This window comes from Camelus ferus, chromosome 22, assembly GCF_009834535.1.
Source record: "Camelus ferus isolate YT-003-E chromosome 22, BCGSAC_Cfer_1.0, whole genome shotgun sequence".
Taxonomy (NCBI): domain Eukaryota; kingdom Metazoa; phylum Chordata; class Mammalia; order Artiodactyla; family Camelidae; genus Camelus; species Camelus ferus.
Genome location: NC_045717.1, coordinates 7,914,916 through 7,932,222, shown reverse-complemented (window position 1 = coordinate 7,932,222; position 17,307 = coordinate 7,914,916). Strand labels below are relative to the sequence as shown.

General features: G+C 45.8%; 1 protein-coding gene across 2 annotated transcripts in view; it reads right to left on the bottom strand.

The window, feature by feature from the left end:
- LCP2 (lymphocyte cytosolic protein 2) overlaps positions 1-17,307 on the bottom strand; it is a 45,446-nt gene that overhangs the window by 3,978 nt on the left and 24,161 nt on the right. Inside the window, exons 8-19 of one of the 2 annotated variants that reach the window (XM_032465117.1) lie at positions 16,580-16,674; positions 13,941-14,010; positions 13,757-13,840; positions 10,610-10,635; positions 10,498-10,517; positions 10,294-10,404; positions 9,037-9,067; positions 6,894-6,906; positions 6,095-6,224; positions 4,108-4,157; positions 717-811; positions 12-89 (exon numbers count right to left, since the gene is read on the bottom strand). In XM_032465117.1, the coding sequence (XP_032321008.1) occupies positions 12-89; positions 717-811; positions 4,108-4,157; positions 6,095-6,224; positions 6,894-6,906; positions 9,037-9,067; positions 10,294-10,404; positions 10,498-10,517; positions 10,610-10,635; positions 13,757-13,840; positions 13,941-14,010; positions 16,580-16,674 (803 nt within the window). The remainder of the gene's footprint in view (positions 1-11; positions 90-716; positions 812-4,107; positions 4,158-6,094; positions 6,225-6,893; positions 6,907-9,036; positions 9,068-10,293; positions 10,405-10,497; positions 10,518-10,609; positions 10,636-13,756; positions 13,841-13,940; positions 14,011-16,579; positions 16,675-17,307) is intronic. The other variant, XM_032465118.1, reaches the window with a different exon arrangement.

Genomic DNA, 17,307 nt, shown 5'->3' with positions numbered 1-17,307 from the left:
TAGCACAGTACCTGGTTTATTCTTCTAAGAGCAGCTTCTGCCTCTGGTCGGGTAATATAAGAAACATACCACTCTTGACGTAATGAATTCTGAAAATGTAAATTTTTAAAAACAGAATAAATGCTGCGGTTACACATGTAAGTGAAAAGCAAAGCCTCCAAGTAATCATTCCCATTAATAACCGCCTCAATTCCATGAGGTTTGAAACATTTGTTTTCTTAAGCTGAATATAGAATCATTCAGGTGAGGCTAAATAGAAGATATTTTGTGTGAACTGCTTTTTATCATGAAGTTGGTTGCAAAGATAGCTATGAATAAGCATTCCACTTATAACGGAGCCTCTAATCAGGAAAGATAGAGATGTAATGATTTCTCCAGTTTAGTATAGTGATATATTTAATGAAAAAAGCTGGGTGAACAAGAAGTTAAGTGACTTATGCAATGTCATACGCTAAGAAACAGATGAAAAATAGGATTCTTTTTCTCATTGTTTAATGCAAAACACACATTTGCCATTGGAAGAGTCTGAAAAACACCAAGGAAAAAGAATGTATTATTTTTCATCTGAATCTTCTCCTTAATTTTTTTCACTAAAATTTTCCACTAAAAAAATTAAGGCTAAATAGAAGATAGAAGTACAAAAGAGTATTCAGTGGGAGTTTCTGAAGATTCATTTGCTGGGGAAAAAAATAAAATACAAACATATGCTTTATTACCTCTTCTTCCCCAGGGGATGATGGCCGAGGTTTGCTTGGAACTGGCAAGGAAAAGTTTCTGCCTTCAGCTCTGGGAGGTGGTCTGTTGCTAGAGCCTTCAAAAGTATAGCATTTTGAAAGTTAATTTACTTTAAGCAATTTTTCACTTCTGTCATAACACGTCTCCCCTCCCCCCAAATGCTTCTGCAATTGTTCCCAGCAATTAACATTTCAAGAAACCACAGCTTGAAAAATAATTTTTACTTGTTCAAAACCACAAGGATTGCTCAGGCATTATTCTGTAGCCAGGCCAGTGAAATTCTGAGACACTACCACACATTTGAGGGATTGCTTACTTGTGCACGTGATGTATAAAGTGACTAGATCCACTGGTGAAAAGGTCACGCGGTTTTAATGTGATCATCAAAAGCAATGTTCAAGAGACAAATCTTTCACAGACTCCAGCACACCCAGAATGGATTCCTTACCGCTCATGTGGTAACAATATGGTAATAAAATAATTATGTTCTCATTGTTTTCACAAAAAGAAGTGTATGTTACCCAAGACAAGGTGAAATTACCTTGAGAATATCGTTAGCTTTTAGAAACAGTTTGCTACCTGCTCTTCTTAACCAAATTTTCTAACGGAGGTAAAGCAGTTCAACTCCCATAAAGTTTCCACCGTCTGATCAATCAGGAAGTCTGTGTCGGGTCCTGTAAATTACCCAGCACTGGAGTGCCTCACCTTCTGTAAGCTTTTTTTTCTTGTTGACAGTTCCCTGAAACATGTTTCCTAATTTCAGGAAAGGTTTGATTGTGTTGATGTGTAATTGTCAAGGCTGTCTTCTGTGTGCCAGAACAGCTGCCAAAGCCTGGGAAGTCCTGTGTGTTGAGTGTTCTCTTAATAATTCATCCACCATTCATTTGTTCATTCAGCAAATACTTATTCTGCACTACCCTGTCAGGCCCTGAGTAGCACCTGCGAATGCTACCTTTCGTCCTCACAGCAACCCCACAGAGTGAGATTATCTTCTTTTTGAATATGAGGAAACAAAGACTCAGAGTCTATTAAATAAATCATATGCTCTTAGTGGCAGGGCCAGGACTTGAACCTGTGGTTCCCAAACATTACTGTACACAAACGAGAATCTCAGGGGGACCCCGGATCACCCAGGCTCAGGAATCTGCATTTAACAAGCACCCCAGGTGGTTCTTCACCTGGGCTGTTACTCCATCTGTAATACACTGAAGTGGTAAACTGTCTGCCCCCGTGCCACTAGGGGAGGAGAGTTACTTGGGAAGGGCCAGAGTCTTCCCAGCCATGTCACCAGGATTATCTGAGATGGGATTTCCTGTCTCTAAATAAGCAGATCAAGCTGGCCTGAGCTGCTGATCTTTCTTCTGAAGGCTCCCAGCGCCTTAACAGCCCTTCCCCATGCCTACCTTTGCAGTCCAGCACAGCAGGCAGTTTTATAATGTTTGTGGAATGACTCTAACCATATGGGAAAGTCATGTAACCAATGCCTATGTTATATGACTGTTTTAGAGCTGAGGAATTTTCTTTCTGCTTCTGCATCTGCAGGCCAGCACTGTAAAGTCACTTCTCATGACAGACAATAATTTTCATGGAAGTCATCCACCACCCTTAATATCTAGATCCTCAAGAGATGTGAGACAGATGTTTTGGACAATACAAAGCACGTCCTTTATATTCCTGACCATCAAGCAGCCAGTGGGCTAGACTGAGGGCCAGGACCAGGTGTCCTAGCACTCTTAGGAGAAAAGTGATCAGTTTTGATTAAGGTAGCACAGTATGCCCGCTGTATTCCAGGTCTGCATCTTCGGATTCAACCAACCTCAGACTGAATCTGTGAATGCAGACCCTGTGTATGTGGAGGGCGTACTGCACTACACCACTTCATATAAAGGGCTTGAGCATCCTCAGATTTTGGCATTTGCGAGGATTGTGCAACCAATCCCCCCATATGGAAGGATGACTATATTCCAAAAAAGAATTAACTAACTATTTATATTAATAACCCCCATCACCAGCCCATAAAAGCAGGGGTCTGTGGCATTTACCTTGGGAGGTATTGCTATAAGTGAAGTGTCTGAGGCTCAGATGCCTGCAGGGTCCATGCAAGGAACACAAGGTGGGTGCACAGAACACAGTAAACTTTGAAAAATTGAGGTGTGTGGGGAGAACTGTGGAAGCCACATAGTGAATATGGACACTATATTCTCACATGCTTAGGAAACATTGAAAGCTTAGTGGATTTCATTGGGGTTAGTGGTAGGATCTCACACATATATGGGCTGATGTATCCAACTGAATAGAATGGATGTGTTCCTGAAAAAAAGATCTACTTTTGAGTTATAATTTAAACTTATACCAAAGTATTTTTCTGTTTATAACACACACTGGTGTTCTTCCATGTGTACCATGACTGCAAAAAAAAAAAAGTTTTTTTTCTCACAAGATTTTTAGAACATTTTAAGTCAACCTTTAAAAATCAGGTAATTCCACATTAAAAGCCATATTTCTAGTCTTTCTTGGGAAAGAAATCAGATGATCTGATAACACTAGGTAAGTTTCCTGGCATTAAAAAAAAAATCTATTTACTACAGTTGGGTGATTTTCCACAGTCATTTGAAACTCAGTCATTCATCAAAACTTTTTAAAGTGCCTACCTTGTGCCAGTCACTTGCAAGCCTTTAATGACAAAAAATAAACACAGTCTAGTCCTACCTTGCAGGCTTTTGCTTCCACTCAGAGTGGGCCGTGAACCCGCAAGAATCACACAAGAACTTGCTAGAAATGCAGAATCGCAGGTCCCACCCAAGACCCACTGCATTAGAAGCTGCACTTTAACACGTTCCCAGGTGACTTCTATGCATATTAAAGTTTGAGAACACTCCCAGCAAACACTTAACGTGGACACCCAGAGGAGGTATGATTGAAAACTCAGGTCCTCAGCCAGCCTTAAGGGTATCAGAATCTCGAGGGTTGAGGTCTCTTAACCTATATTTTAAGCGCGCTCCCCAACTAATAACTCAAGGTCAGATTCATTATTCAAACCGAAACTACAGAGAAGCACCATCCTTAGCGCCATATAAAAACAGCAAGGAGGAAAGGCTCTATATGGGAAGGTAAAAGCCAAGCCCACCTTCCTAAGGAAGTGGGGTGTGTGTGTGTGTGTGTGTGTGTGTCTGTCTGTGTGTGTTTCTACGTGGAATCCTGTCACTCCAACAGCCCTTGCCACACCGCAGAAACTGAGTTAAGTGCTGAACGAGGAAGTCAAATGCTTTCAGCAAACAACAAGACCTTTGCCAAGAGGCTTTGGGACAGGTTGGCAGTGCAGTCATGAAGGCGCGTTGGCTGGAACAGGTCACGAGGGCCCAGGGTACAAACCTTGAGAAAAGTATGGCGGCAGGGAGGCGCTGTGCTGAAAACTGCTGTTACTGTGGAGAGAGGAAAAGAATGAACTTTAAGTTGGGTTGGATGTAGGTGTGGTGGGCGGTGGGGGAGAGCTGGGCCTGGGTCAATGCTGCTTCCTTTGTTATTGCTCCCCACCCCTCCCTGAAACCACGGGCCCAGGGCAAAGAACTTGCTGGACATATTTCACTACTGTCCCAAGATGGACCATCCCGACGGTTAACAAGCTTCACAAGCCACAAAACAAAGAAACCAAACAATTATGTAAAGGACTCTAAAAGTTACTTTTAAAAGTCGGCTGCAGTTTGAGGACCTTGAGTTTGGAGTGTCGACTAAATAAATGCACAACCTAAATGTTGAGTTATGGTTTTTTCGGTGGACAATTCTGAGGACTCAGCCTCTCAGATGGCTCTGAGGGACTGCTCTGAAGAGGTGGGGGAGGAGCTAGGAGATATAGGAGCTTTACAACAGAGACCAGGTAGTTGGAACATCAAAAGATCATTTGTTAACTAAAGAAAACCAGGCATCTCAAGTTAAACAATTTAGCACTTTTCTATGTATGGGAGGAAGCAAACATCTGGGCTCATTGAATTCATTCTTTTGACAAGCACTTAGCTATCTAGGGCCAGTCTCCTGTCCTTTCTTATTCTGAGTCCCCTCAGGGTGCGCCATTGTGAGTGACTGCAGAGGCCGGGCTGCAGGCTTATCTTCACTGGGGGGTGGCGGCAGCCGCTGATGACTTGATGGCTTCAGCACTCTTTGTTTACTGGTATGGCTTGCAGTATTTTTCATTCACAGGAGCATGACAGAAGTCCCCTGGGGAGAGGACTTCTCTTTGGTTAGGAAAATATATTAAATGGGCATGTTGGTTGGGAATGGTGAATCCCCATGGCCTAACAGTCTACAAGGAGAGGGTGGGGTGGGTGAGAAACAAAGAGAGGGCTTGGAGCGCTGCCCAGATGAGACTGGAGTGGTGGACAGAGAGCCTGCAGGGAAGGGGGGGGGCCTGAGATGAGGTCTGTTCCACGCGGAGCAGCAGTCTCCCCACTCTTAGCCAGAACACCTTCTATAGAAGTCTGCTCTGCTCAGCAATCTTGGATGAGCGGTATTTGGGGGCCCAGGGTGGGATGAAGAGAAAATGGCATGCATTAGAAAATGGCAGACATGGCAGAAAAAGAAAGATAGCTGGAAGAATGGAGAATGAGAAGAAACAGCAGAAAGTCAGAGCACGAGGCACCCAGGGAAAGTGAAAAAACAATTGAGACTCCTTCCAGATCTCTGGCAGGGGTGCAAGAATCTTGCTGAGGGTGTTTCCTTCCATATTTAAGGTGGGGACTGGGCACCTCTGGGTAGTAAAGGAGTTGAATCCAAAGGGCTGGAGGCCTCGGGGACACCAGGAGGCAGCCTGTGGGCTTCTTTAGGAGAAATGACCCGAGTCATCTGCTTCTGGACAGCCTGCCTCATCGTGGGCCCCAAGAAACACTGTTGCCACCGAGCAAATGGACTTGCTGGGAACAGAGGCTGTGCAGTGAATTCTCCACATCTGCTAAGGGCAAGGTACGTTTCCTCAGTCCTCCCATCCAAGAGGCAGGGAGAACTCCAAATAATTAAATTAATTCAGTTTTCTGAGTGTTTATTTCTTTGTTTTAACCGCAATGTGAAAACACTCCCCATTTCCTGCCAAAGAGTCCATTCCGTCTGGGGCCGCAACAGGCTGTCGGTTCTGTACCCCTCTGACCCCGAGCACGGAGGTTCAGAGGACAGCAGGGAGTTAACACATGTGGTTCTTTATGCTCAGCTTGGTTTTGTTTCTTAAGACCCCAAATATTCTGACCCTCCGACCACTGGCTCATTTCTTTCTTCGTCAACCCACCTGACATTATTAAGCTCAGTATCAGTGGCCCCAGACATCAAGCTAAGTTAGAACTCACGTTAGAACATAGACTATGGCGTCAGCACAAACCTTTCTGAGAAGGCTCCGGGCAGGTGGGGTGATGGGAGGGAGTGCTTGGGCGACGGCTTGGTAGATCTTGCAGGGAAGGTGTTGGAGTTCATGGCATGTGGTGCTGGTGGGGGCAGAGGTCTCTGATGCACTGCAGGGGAAAAAAGAAAAGAAAGCAGATAGTCAGAATCCAAGTGTCACAGGAACATCCCAGAACTGCTCCCCAGTTAGAAACAGCTGGTCTAAAGGGAGATAGAAAAATGCAAAAGGTCAAATGTCATTAGGAAGTGGTAGGATGGAAGCCCCTCTCTCCAAGGTTTTTCTAGAGGGTTACCACCTTAGAGTGCATTTTAAAATGCTGCCATGGTACATCGTTCTCCATAATACACATTTTTTCATTTTTGAAATGTTAACTTGGCAGAAAATTGTCAAATGGAAACCATATAAATTTCAGAAATGATTCACAAGTTTTGTTTTACAAAAGCCGAATTTTTTAATGCTATGTCATTTGTCTGCAGGGGTCCTTTATCCATGTGTTATACAGCGTAAATACTAGAATGTTTTCTATCAAACTGTACATGCAGTTTTTAATGTTGCTGTACTAGTAAGTAATTTACACTGCTAGGCATGAACTTAACAGTTCTCCTTGGTAATTCAGCCAAATAATTCCATTTTATTATAGTTAGGCAGTATACCAACTGACATATGTCTACTTAATACTAATTTAACAATCATAATGGATTCAATGGGGTTTCTGAATGCCTGAGCATAAAAATGAAGGGATGGGTTATAAGTTGTAAGAAAACTTTTCTGAACATACCATCATCTTCATCCTGGTAAGGAGAAAGAAAGAAAAAAAAAGATATTAACCTATCATCAAAGCAAAGGTCCTATAAGAACTGTATTTTTCAATCATAGAAATGTCTTCTTTCTTTAGCAGTTTTGTGCCTCCATAATAAAGATACAATGGAGACAGCAGAACCTGCCAAGTAATTTATGATTTCTTAATACAAACGATCATATAAGGACACTCCAACCCGAGACACTCTTTATGCATACACATAAAATAGGTTCTGAAGTGTCTCAAAGGGCCTGAAGATACACAAACATCTACGGTGTGCCCCAAAGACTCACACGTGATATTCCATCCAATTCTAACAACCCTTCAAGAATTTAACATCCTCATTTTACAGATGGAAACATGATGCTCAGGAGGGATCCCTAACTTGCCAAGGTTTACGAAATGGATCCAGCCCCTAATTGGGTCTGTCTGACCCAAAGCTCCGCCTTGTTTGGGGCTCTGCTCTGTAGCGGCCACTCTTAAAAGCAACGCAACCTTACTGATCTATAACATAGCTTCTGAGGTGTGTCCGCACGGTTCGGCACGTTTATCTTTAGGACAACCTTGTGAAATAGATAAGGGAGGGGCTATTTGCCCTCCTCTTCAGATAATAAATGATGTTCCGAGGACCAAAAATGATTTTGCCATTGACTAGTAAACCAAAATTGCCAACTTGGACTTGTTTTTGTTAGGCCAGCACGGTGGTGATGAAAGAGTGCCTTCCTCAGGCGTTGCTGGGAGCATTAAATTAGTCACTGCTTGCGCCCGATGTGTTGAGTGCTCAATAAAAGTTTGCTGTCCTTAGTCCTTCCGTTGAGACAAGGCAGAACCGCTCATTCCAACTGGCCAGCTGGGAGGGAGTCCTAGCGAAGGGTTGCTAGATGAATACGCATGGACTCAGGGAATCCCCAAAATGAAGTCGATCTTGGACACTGCTGCCACCACGTCTCCTCTGGTCCAAGAATATACGACTTCTGGATCTTCATGACAACAAGTGTCAGTCCTTCCAGAGATGGGGAGCCTCAGGAATGTGACGTTGCCCTCATTTTCAACCTCATCTCCTCTATGTCCCTATGGCTCTGAACCCACCTGCCTTTGCTCAGGACATTCCTGAAGCCGGAATGCACTGGGCTTTCTCATGAGGTGACTGTCCTGTGTCTTCCCCATCATGCAGTGACCACATCTCTAAGAAGTCACCCTTCTCCTTGACCCCCACAGACCACTTTCTTCCCTTCACCTCCATAGCTCGTTCTGTGATCGTATGCTGTTTAGCACATTGGACGGGGGTTTGCCTGTCTCCATCGTATCTCAGCACTTCATCTGAACAAGCACAGGATCTAGCACTGAGCTGTGAAACCCCAGGCACCCGTGGCCCGAGCCCTTGAACATGGCAGGGATGTGATGGCTTCAGAGGCCTTACAGGGTAGGGGAAATCAGAGAGGCCTGGATTTCCATCCAGGCTGTCTGCTGCCCATGCAACCTGCCATGAGTATCTTACTCCTTGGAGCTTTGATTTCCTCTTAGTTAAAGAGAAACAATGATTCCTCAGGGGAGCATTAAAAGGCGAAGTATTTGTAAAGCTGGGGTGACCAAATTTCTTGGGTCCTGGGTGGCCTGAAAGTGACGGGGTTCCTAGATGTGAGACATGGGCGTGTCCCAGGCAAACAGCTGGTTACCCGAAAGTAGCTAGCTTGACAACATGCACATAGCAGGCATTCAATAAATGCTAGTTCCCCTCTTTCTCAGGCTGTCAAGGTATTAAAAGAGAAAACAGAAGCCTTGGAAACTTTGCTGTGAGACCCAGACTCTCGGGCATCCCTTACTTTATTCTCTCCACCCAGTGCCCCTTCACCTTGCTAATGACCACCTGGTAGCGGGGCTGCAATGAACGCAGCCTCCCTAGGAGCCCTCAGAGGGACAGGCTAAGCAATGCAGCAGGGAGGGGGGCAGGGGGGAAAATTGGAAGCCCCACCAGGCACTAGTATTCCTGTGCCCACTGTGTGCAGGCCTGGCTCCCAGCACCGGACTTCGGTGAAGGCGGAGACAGAGGCAGCCTGACCTCCACAGGGCCTGCGCCGATTTCCCTGTGCCAAGCATGCACCAAATAATCGCTTGTACTTACATTTTCTCTTCTGTCTGGTCCCCATCCGTGCCTGAAATGAATCAGGGCAAAGAAAAAGAACTGAGCATAAAGCGTTTCAAAGAATATAGACAGCTTCACTTAATCTAATAACGAGAAATCAAACCCACTGAGCTGTGATAAAATGGGAGGAAAAAAAAAAAAACCAAGCAGGAGAGCAGAGGAGAGGGAGGTGTGGTGACTCAGTGATCTGTCGTTGTGAGCTGAGCTAGGCAAACCTTTACTCTATTTAGCTACTGCAGCAAATAATTACATTAAAGATAAAAAAAACATTTAGTTAGCAAACTCTTTAGTAGCTATTAAATTTCACTGAGTAGCTGTTTCTCCAAGCAAACAAAAACATTTTAGGCAACATTCTCCTTCGCTGAGGCTTTAAAACAGCCATCTCGGGGCTCAACCTCTGTGTGAAAGGAAGACAGCTGGGAAATGCTGCTGCTTTGGGACATTCCCCAGATGCACGAGCCGGTCAGACAGACTTGGTGACAGCAGCCTTGGAGCTGCAGCGGGCAGCTGTCCGCCTGGGCCCGCACCGTGTTCTCCTTACATCTGTCAGATGCTTCTCATGCCCTCATCCTGCGTTTAGTTAAAATTGGATGTTTTGTTCATTATGATACTTTTTGCATTCTTTTTTTTTTGAATATTCATTAAAATATTAACTCTATTACTGAGGTTTTACTGGTACACCCTCGCCCTGGCCCTGATTGAGTCCTCACACTAGCCAAGCAAGGGACTGTAGCTATGAATCCTGATTGTACCGATGAGATCAATGGAAGCCTTGGTTTTGTCCTTCATAAGAAGCTGGGTTGGGCCTGACCCCAGGTACATTTGTGCCATTTGGCGAATAGGCCCCAAAAGACTGTAAAGTTAAAAATAGACACTTGGAGTAACCAGTGGTACCCCCTCCGCTGCCTGGATGGAAATATAAAATGGTAGGTACAGTTCCTATGCCTCATGATGGAAGGAAAATGCATCCAAAAATCTGACTGGTTGAGAAGAAGGTCTCTTCCCCGGGGAAGCATCTCTCTGCGCCTCTCTGTGCTGGACCACCACGTCCTTCAAAGGGACCCAGGCACTTTATGTCCAGGCTGAGAACCTGGACGCAAACCCCAGCAGCAAACAGGCCCACCCCCACCCGGGAGTGTCCTGGTCTTCAGTCCCTGCGCGGAACCAACTACTCCCAGGCGGGAGTTCACAGTCACCCCCTCTGCACGACCCGCGCGGGCGACAGAAGGCAGTTACTTTGGCACAGGTGGCTTCTTCCCCGGCAGGGGGCTGCTGCCTCTGTCGAGCCTTTCCAAGGCTGGTGGTAACGGGGGCTTCTGTATCTTGGGTAAATTCTCCCCGAGAGGCCTGCAGAGTTGAGAGAAAGGGTGTGTGAGAAACAAACCGGAGCTTTACAGCATGTGCCACGTCCCCTCCCGCAGACGCACCAGAGCCGCTCACCTTCCCGCTGGGGTCGAGGGCTGCAAAGACAGGAGGGAAGATGGGTGAGTGAGATGAGACAAAATGGAGCAAAAACCAAAACAAAACAAAGCAAAACAAGGCGAAAGCTTACCTTTTCAGGAATCACTGGTTTCTTTCCTGTAAACGACAGAACAGCAGACAGGCCTTGAGTTTAACAGCCAAGCGCGAGGCGTTAAAACACTGTTTGATGAAACTGAATCTGAGCCCTTGGACGGCTGACTTGGTTTAAGCACTGAGGAGTCAGACTTTAGACACACAAGGGTCCCTCACACAGCACCTAATTTCATAGACTCAAACAAATTAAGTGACTTTGCCCAAGGATCGCACGTGTTGTGTGCATACGAACAGCGTTGTGGGTTCTGTGCTTCTCTGCAACATTTTATTGCATGTAATTGATGATAAAAAGGATTAATGCCTTCTTGGGAGTTGATGCTTTCATTGGTCAAGAGTTTCTCTGTTCATCCTTATTTTCATGTCTGAAACAAATCCATTTGCCGTGGAGGGGTCAGCTGTCCTTTAATCCTGGGGTACACTTGATGCTGTGTCAGGCATTACACTTAGTTTCTGGAAAATTTCCTAACTTGGAGGAGAGAGTTTCAGAAGATTCTTCTGGCAGGTTGCAAATCATGTTTTGGGTTTGTTAGTCTTTCCCTTTTTTTTTTCCCCTTTCTTTCCTTCTCTCTTTCTCTCTCTTTCTTTTACTTTCCTCTCAGAACAGATGACATGCAGGCCCCCTGAAGAAATCCTTGGTGTACCTGAGAACTCTGCATTGCAAAGTTATTCAGAGCAATGTATTTTTTATTCTGTCGGAGGTCCCATAAAGTAGATATGTCCTATGTCTTCAATGTAATAAAGGTATTAGTTAACTGGATTCAACCAGGTCTAGAAGCAAGTCCTGTACGACTTTGAGCAAGTTACTTAAAGTCTTTGAGTCTCAGTTTCCCCACCTGTAAAATGGGGGTTATAGGTTAAAACCACATAGGTTTGCTGTAAGGACCAGGTGACAGTTTACACGCAGGGTCAGGCACATGACCCAGGGGTGCTGACAGTCATTAGATAGCACCTCTTTCTTCCCCTCTCCTGACCTGCCGGCACAGTTAACACCCTAAGGTGAGGGGCGATACACCTGCCTGGGGTTGCACTTTCACAACATGATTCATTCTTTAAAGACTGAGCACATGCCAGGCCCATGATAAGTCAGTCCTAAGAATCGTGTCCCACTGGGAAGAGCTCACTGCTTAGCAGGAGAGGGTTTGAGTGGCATAGAAAAATGTTCGTTTATAAAACTTTGGTTTTGGGTGGAAACCCTACTTTAGAGGGCTGGCCAGAAAATATAGATTTATATCATTAGGCCTGAATAGAGTTTCTTTTAAAGACATCTGCTGGTTTATGCATATTCTCTGGGCATGTTAGGAGTCTCCTGATAAGAGTCTGAGTATTGTAAGAGGTTAGTTCTCCCATAGCATCATGGGTAAGGGAGTAATTCAAGGGTGGAGCTGGTATTGTCAAGAAAAGGTGTCTTGAAAAAGAAAAAAAGTCTTTAGAAAGGATAACTTTTGTTCAGGAAGTGACCCTGAAGGGTTTGACGTCAAGATTCCACTTTTCTGATGCTTCGACTCATGTGAGTTAGCAGGGCTGGAATTTGAAGTCGAATCTCTCTGTCTTCACTTTGATTTGACGTGATTTGTCCAGCCCTCCACAGCAGGCCGTTTTAAACGTACATAGCCGACATAACTTTGCGTGAGTCAGCAGAGCTGTGATGCAGTTCAAGGAAACAGCAGCAAGCACGTAGCCTCAGATCCAAGAACTGAAAGTCATTTTGCCAACAGAAGTGGAGACCGAGGCCGCACAGGCTGAATGTCCTGCTCACCACGTAGCTAAGGAAGGGCAGGGGTGGAGCTGGGGCTCCAGGCTCCTTGTCCTTCAAAGCTCAGGGCTCCTTCCCCAGAACCCCCTAGTGCACAGCAAGGAAAATCCAGGGTCTCCTACTGCCGCGTGATGTGGTAGAAAACGGCACCCACTCTGAAGTCGGAAAGACATGGGTTCAAATCCTGCACCTAGTTACGCACATTTGGGGAAATTATTTAAGCTCTCTGAGCCTCAGTTTTATCATATGCAAAGTGGGGATAATAGTGTGCCTCCTTTGCTGGGTTGGTGTGAGCGTTGGAGATAATGTAGAGATGAAGATAACTCTTGTCCTGAGGTTCCACACCCACAAATCCAATCAACCTCAACTGAAAATATTTAGAAAAAATTCCAGGAAGTTCCAAAAAGCAAAACTTGAATTTGCCATGCCCTGATAACTGTGTACGTGTATTTACACTGTATTTATGACTATTTGCATAGCATTTATATTGTATCGGGTATTACAAGTAATCTAGAGATGATTTAAAGCACACAGGAGGATGTTCGCAGGTTGTATGCAAATCCTAGACCATTTTTATATAAGGGACTTGAGCATCCCCAGATTTTGATATCCACTGGGGTCCTGGCACTGATCCCCCTCACAGATAATGAAGCATGACTATAACTTATCTGTGGTGTATAAAGCATTTGCCCCATAGTAGGTGCTCAATAAATCGTAGGTAAGTTTCAGAATTGAGTTGAAAATAGCTTTATGCAGTGGTTAACTGCAATCTAAGAATACTCTGGGCCAATTCGGGAGGAAAAGGACTGTGATATACCCACAGTTTGGTCAACCGCGCACACACACAACAAAAGACAACTCTGACATCTGAACAGCGCCTTAAAGTTTTATAAGGCATTTTCTCATTACAGAGCACCCACCTTACAAATGAGGAGTCTGAAAAAGCAACATCCCTCACTGGTCAGTGAGCTGCTGAGCAGCAGCCAAGGCAGCAGACAGCAGCTCTCCCAGGCCTCTTGCCTCTTAGCCCAGACGCCTCCCCCATTATCCTCCAGGAGGATGATGGGATGGATGTGTGTACACAGATCGCACCCGTGGAGAAGGCCCTGCATCTGGCTAATGCATCCAGGTCTGCATCAGGCTGCTCTGGGTTTGAGTCTCCAACCCCATCACTTGGTAGCTGAGTGACCTTGGGAAGTTACCTCTTCATGCCTCAGTTTCCTCATCTGCACAATGAGGATGATTCTAATAGTCCCCGCTTCATAGGACTGTGGCGCTAGTTAAATGAGCTAGTGCCTGTGAAAAGCATGCAGTAAGCACTCTATAAATGCTGGCCACTATTACTATGCATCAAACATGAAAGATACCAACCTGGCATGAAGGGCTCTCTGTCAAACGGAGCTAAAGAACGATCTAGGGGTGGTTTCGTGCTTCTGTCTATGGAAGGAGCAGGGACTGGAAGGGAAAGAGACAGAAGTCAATCCAAAGAAAGCAGTTGGCTGGGGGAGGGAGGCGGGTGGGCTGGTGGGCAAGAGAGGGTGGCCCCTGGACTTACGCTTTGCCGTTTTCTGGTTTCTACTTCTGCTAGGCTCTTCATGGTTGGGCTGGGGTTGGGGTAGCGGCTGCTTTAAAAGAAATCCATGTGTTAGGAAGAATTTCCAACACATCCGCAAGCCCTGGGGGCTTTCATCCCCCGACATATGTCTGCATCTGTTCACTTTTCTCCATCTCTGTTCCATCCACACACGTAGCAATTCTCACCCAAACAGTGGCCTGCTGTCTGGGATCCCTGTTCCATACTCTGTGAGACTATTTTCTCAAGGTATTTTCTGCATGCCACTCCCCTGCCAAGCTTTGTAGTGGCTTGTGCCACAATTGGAACAAAATGAAAACTCATCATGGTCTGCAGGGCCTGCCTGAGCTGGCTCCTGTCCACCCTCCCAGCACCTTTTTATGCTCCTCTCTCCCCTGCACGTGGGCTCTCACCAGTGTCTCTTCTTGCAGTCCTGCAACATCTCAAGCTCATGCCCTCTTTGGGCATCTCTGTTCTTGTGTTTTCCTCTGCCTGGAATGTTCTTTTCCCAGCTCTTGCCACAACTGGCTCCTTCTGTCCAACTCAGTGTTACCTCCCCACCCACCTTGTCCTCTGGTCTTCTGTCTCCCTGACCACACATTACTACTCCAGTGATCTTGTTTCTACACCTCTTTTCTTGTCTGTTATCCATCTCCCTCTAACCCAAATCAAAACTTCATGAGAGCAGGGACCTTATCTGTCTTGTTCACGCTCTGTTGCCAGCAGCTGGGACACTGCTGGGCACTGCTGTTCAATATGTATGTGCCGATTGAATGAACGAATTCTGCATCCCAAGGGTGAGGTGAAGGCCTTCAGGTTTCAAAAGCAAAACGTGTGTATAGATAAATTCAGCTCCGTGAGCCCCCTTTGTAATAAAGCTGCACAAGCAGGAGGGAGCCGTCTGTTCTTAGATGGGGGATCCCAACCGTAATGTGATCTGGATTCTGAGCTCAGGGGAAGAAAAAGACGTCGTCTCCCCCCTTCCAGCCCTGACACTTGGCATTCAGCACAGCTGTCACAGTGCTCTGGTCCCTTGTGACGGGAACACACCTCCAGCTATTGACTCCTGAGCCTGAACTTCTCAGGGTCTCTCTGGATACAAACACACCTCAGAGACACTGTGGGCCTTGGTTCCAGACTACCGCAATAAAGCAAAAATCAAAATAAGGCTAGTGATGAGAAAAAATCATAAATTTCCCTAGGGCGGGACAATCAGACTAAGTCAGAATTGAAACACACATAGCATGCACCCATTTGTGACGGGCCTTCCCCAATGTGTAATGTGCATCTGCCGTATCCATTAACCAGACCTCCTCAAGGCAGGAGGACGTAAACAAACTTGGAGAAAAACGCTCCCTTTCTTCTGATGCCAGCATTGTGATTTTTAAGTTTATTATTTCTTTCTCATCCTGCCAGGGGGTCGATTGACCTAAAGGCTCACTCTGTACATGCACACCTGACCAAAACATCTCTGATTAACTTTGTGTATAATGTTAACCTGTCAGTATGATACATAATTCTTTGTCTCAAAGGTGTACGAAACTGCATCTCTAGTTCCTGACCAGTGGAGCAGTTCTCAGAGCTTCTGTGAGTTTGTCTCCCAGGTTACAATCCTCAGTTTGGCTCGAATAAAATTCTCTTTTTTTCTTCTTAGTTTGATGGTTAGTTAAATTTTCATCAACACCAGCTACACAATTTTTTTGATTTCTCAGTAAATATAAAAGTTACATTTATACTATACTGCAGTCCATTAAGTGTGCGGTAGCATTATGTCTAATAAAACAATGGAGATATCTTAATTTTAAAATATTGCTAAAAAATGTTAACCATCATCTGACAAGGTAGGGTTGCCACAAATCTTCAGTTTGTAAAAAATGCAGTATCTGGGAAGCGCAGTAAAGCGAAATGCAGTAAAATGAGGTGTGCCTGTATTTAGACCCACAGGGCCTGAGACTGTAAGCTTGAAGAAAGAGAAACAATGGAGGGGAGAGTATAGCTCAGAGGTAGAGCACATGCTTAGCATGCATAAGGTTCTGGGTTCAATCCCCAGTATCTCCATTAAAAAAAAACTTATACTAAATAAACAAGTAGACCTAGTGATCTCCCCCCCCTCCAAAAGTAAAATAAAGTAAATTAAGAGGAAAGGGGGTTTGCTTCCTCCCTGGGTTCACAGTGTGAACACGCTTTGGTCTCAGTTCTTTTGTCCGTGGAATTTCAGGAGTTGGCCAGCAGGTGGCGCAAGTCTCTTTGCAGGTGGTTTGGGACCGATTTACTTGGTCCTCTTAGTTTATTTTACAGTTTTCACTTACTTAAAAAGTAGGACGTAATAACACAATAAATATTAGAAGGGGACTTTTGCTATAGAAGTAGTTTATATCGTTTGTGGTAAAGAAAAAATACCGATGATAAAAGCGTTATGTTTAAAAATCACCAATATTTCACCCCCCAAAAAGCCCACTGTGAGTACTTGGGTCTGCATTTTCCCAGCCTGCATAGATTTTTTCCAATTGGCTAAAACTGGGTAAAGATGACCGTTGTTCCGTTCTCTCTGCAGAGGATACCATCCCGAGGACCCGAAGTGCGTTAACAGGAAGCGCGTTAACAGGAAGCGCGGAGCCTACCGTGTGAGTCCGGCCGGAGGGCGGAGGAGGCAGGGCGGCCATCGGCCTCTGGGGGGGCACGGGCGGCTGCTGCGCTTTCCCGGAGGGGGGCCGGTCTGTGGAAACGCAAGGGCATTCACGTGAAAAGAGGAACGCTGCATCTGGCAGCGCTTGTGGGCCTCGCCCAGGGCTCTCCAGGAACCCATCCAGCGCCTGCTCGCCTCATCTCCCAGCTCCGAGGACACCGGATCCCCCAACCCTCCCCCCGCCACCACCACCAAGGCCAGCCCAGGCCGGAGATACGTCCACACCTGGGTCCTTCAAGGGGTGGGGAGTCGTTGGCCCCTTGCCTTCTCTGCAGCTGCCCGGGTTGTCTTACCTTCCACTTAGGAGCAACTCTCACCTCACCTCTGGGGAATGGGTATTTAGCAGAGGTTTTGCTGATGAAGGTGTGAAAAAAGGCCTCTTGGTAATTAGCTCAGCTAATATCTCAAGGGAGTGTTTTCAGACAAATTGTAAACATACACATGCCCCCACGTATACAGACGCACAAATGCACACGCACGTGCAGACATGTGCGCACCCGCACACACACACACACAGGCACACCCAGCTGCCTGGGCAAAGTAACGTCCACTGTCATGGCTCAGGAGGGTCCTGCTCGAGGTCCCCTACCTTCCCCTCATAAATGCTCTGGGCTGTCCTCCCCCTCCCTCCTCCCTCCTCCCTTAAAGGGAGGAGCTGGTCAC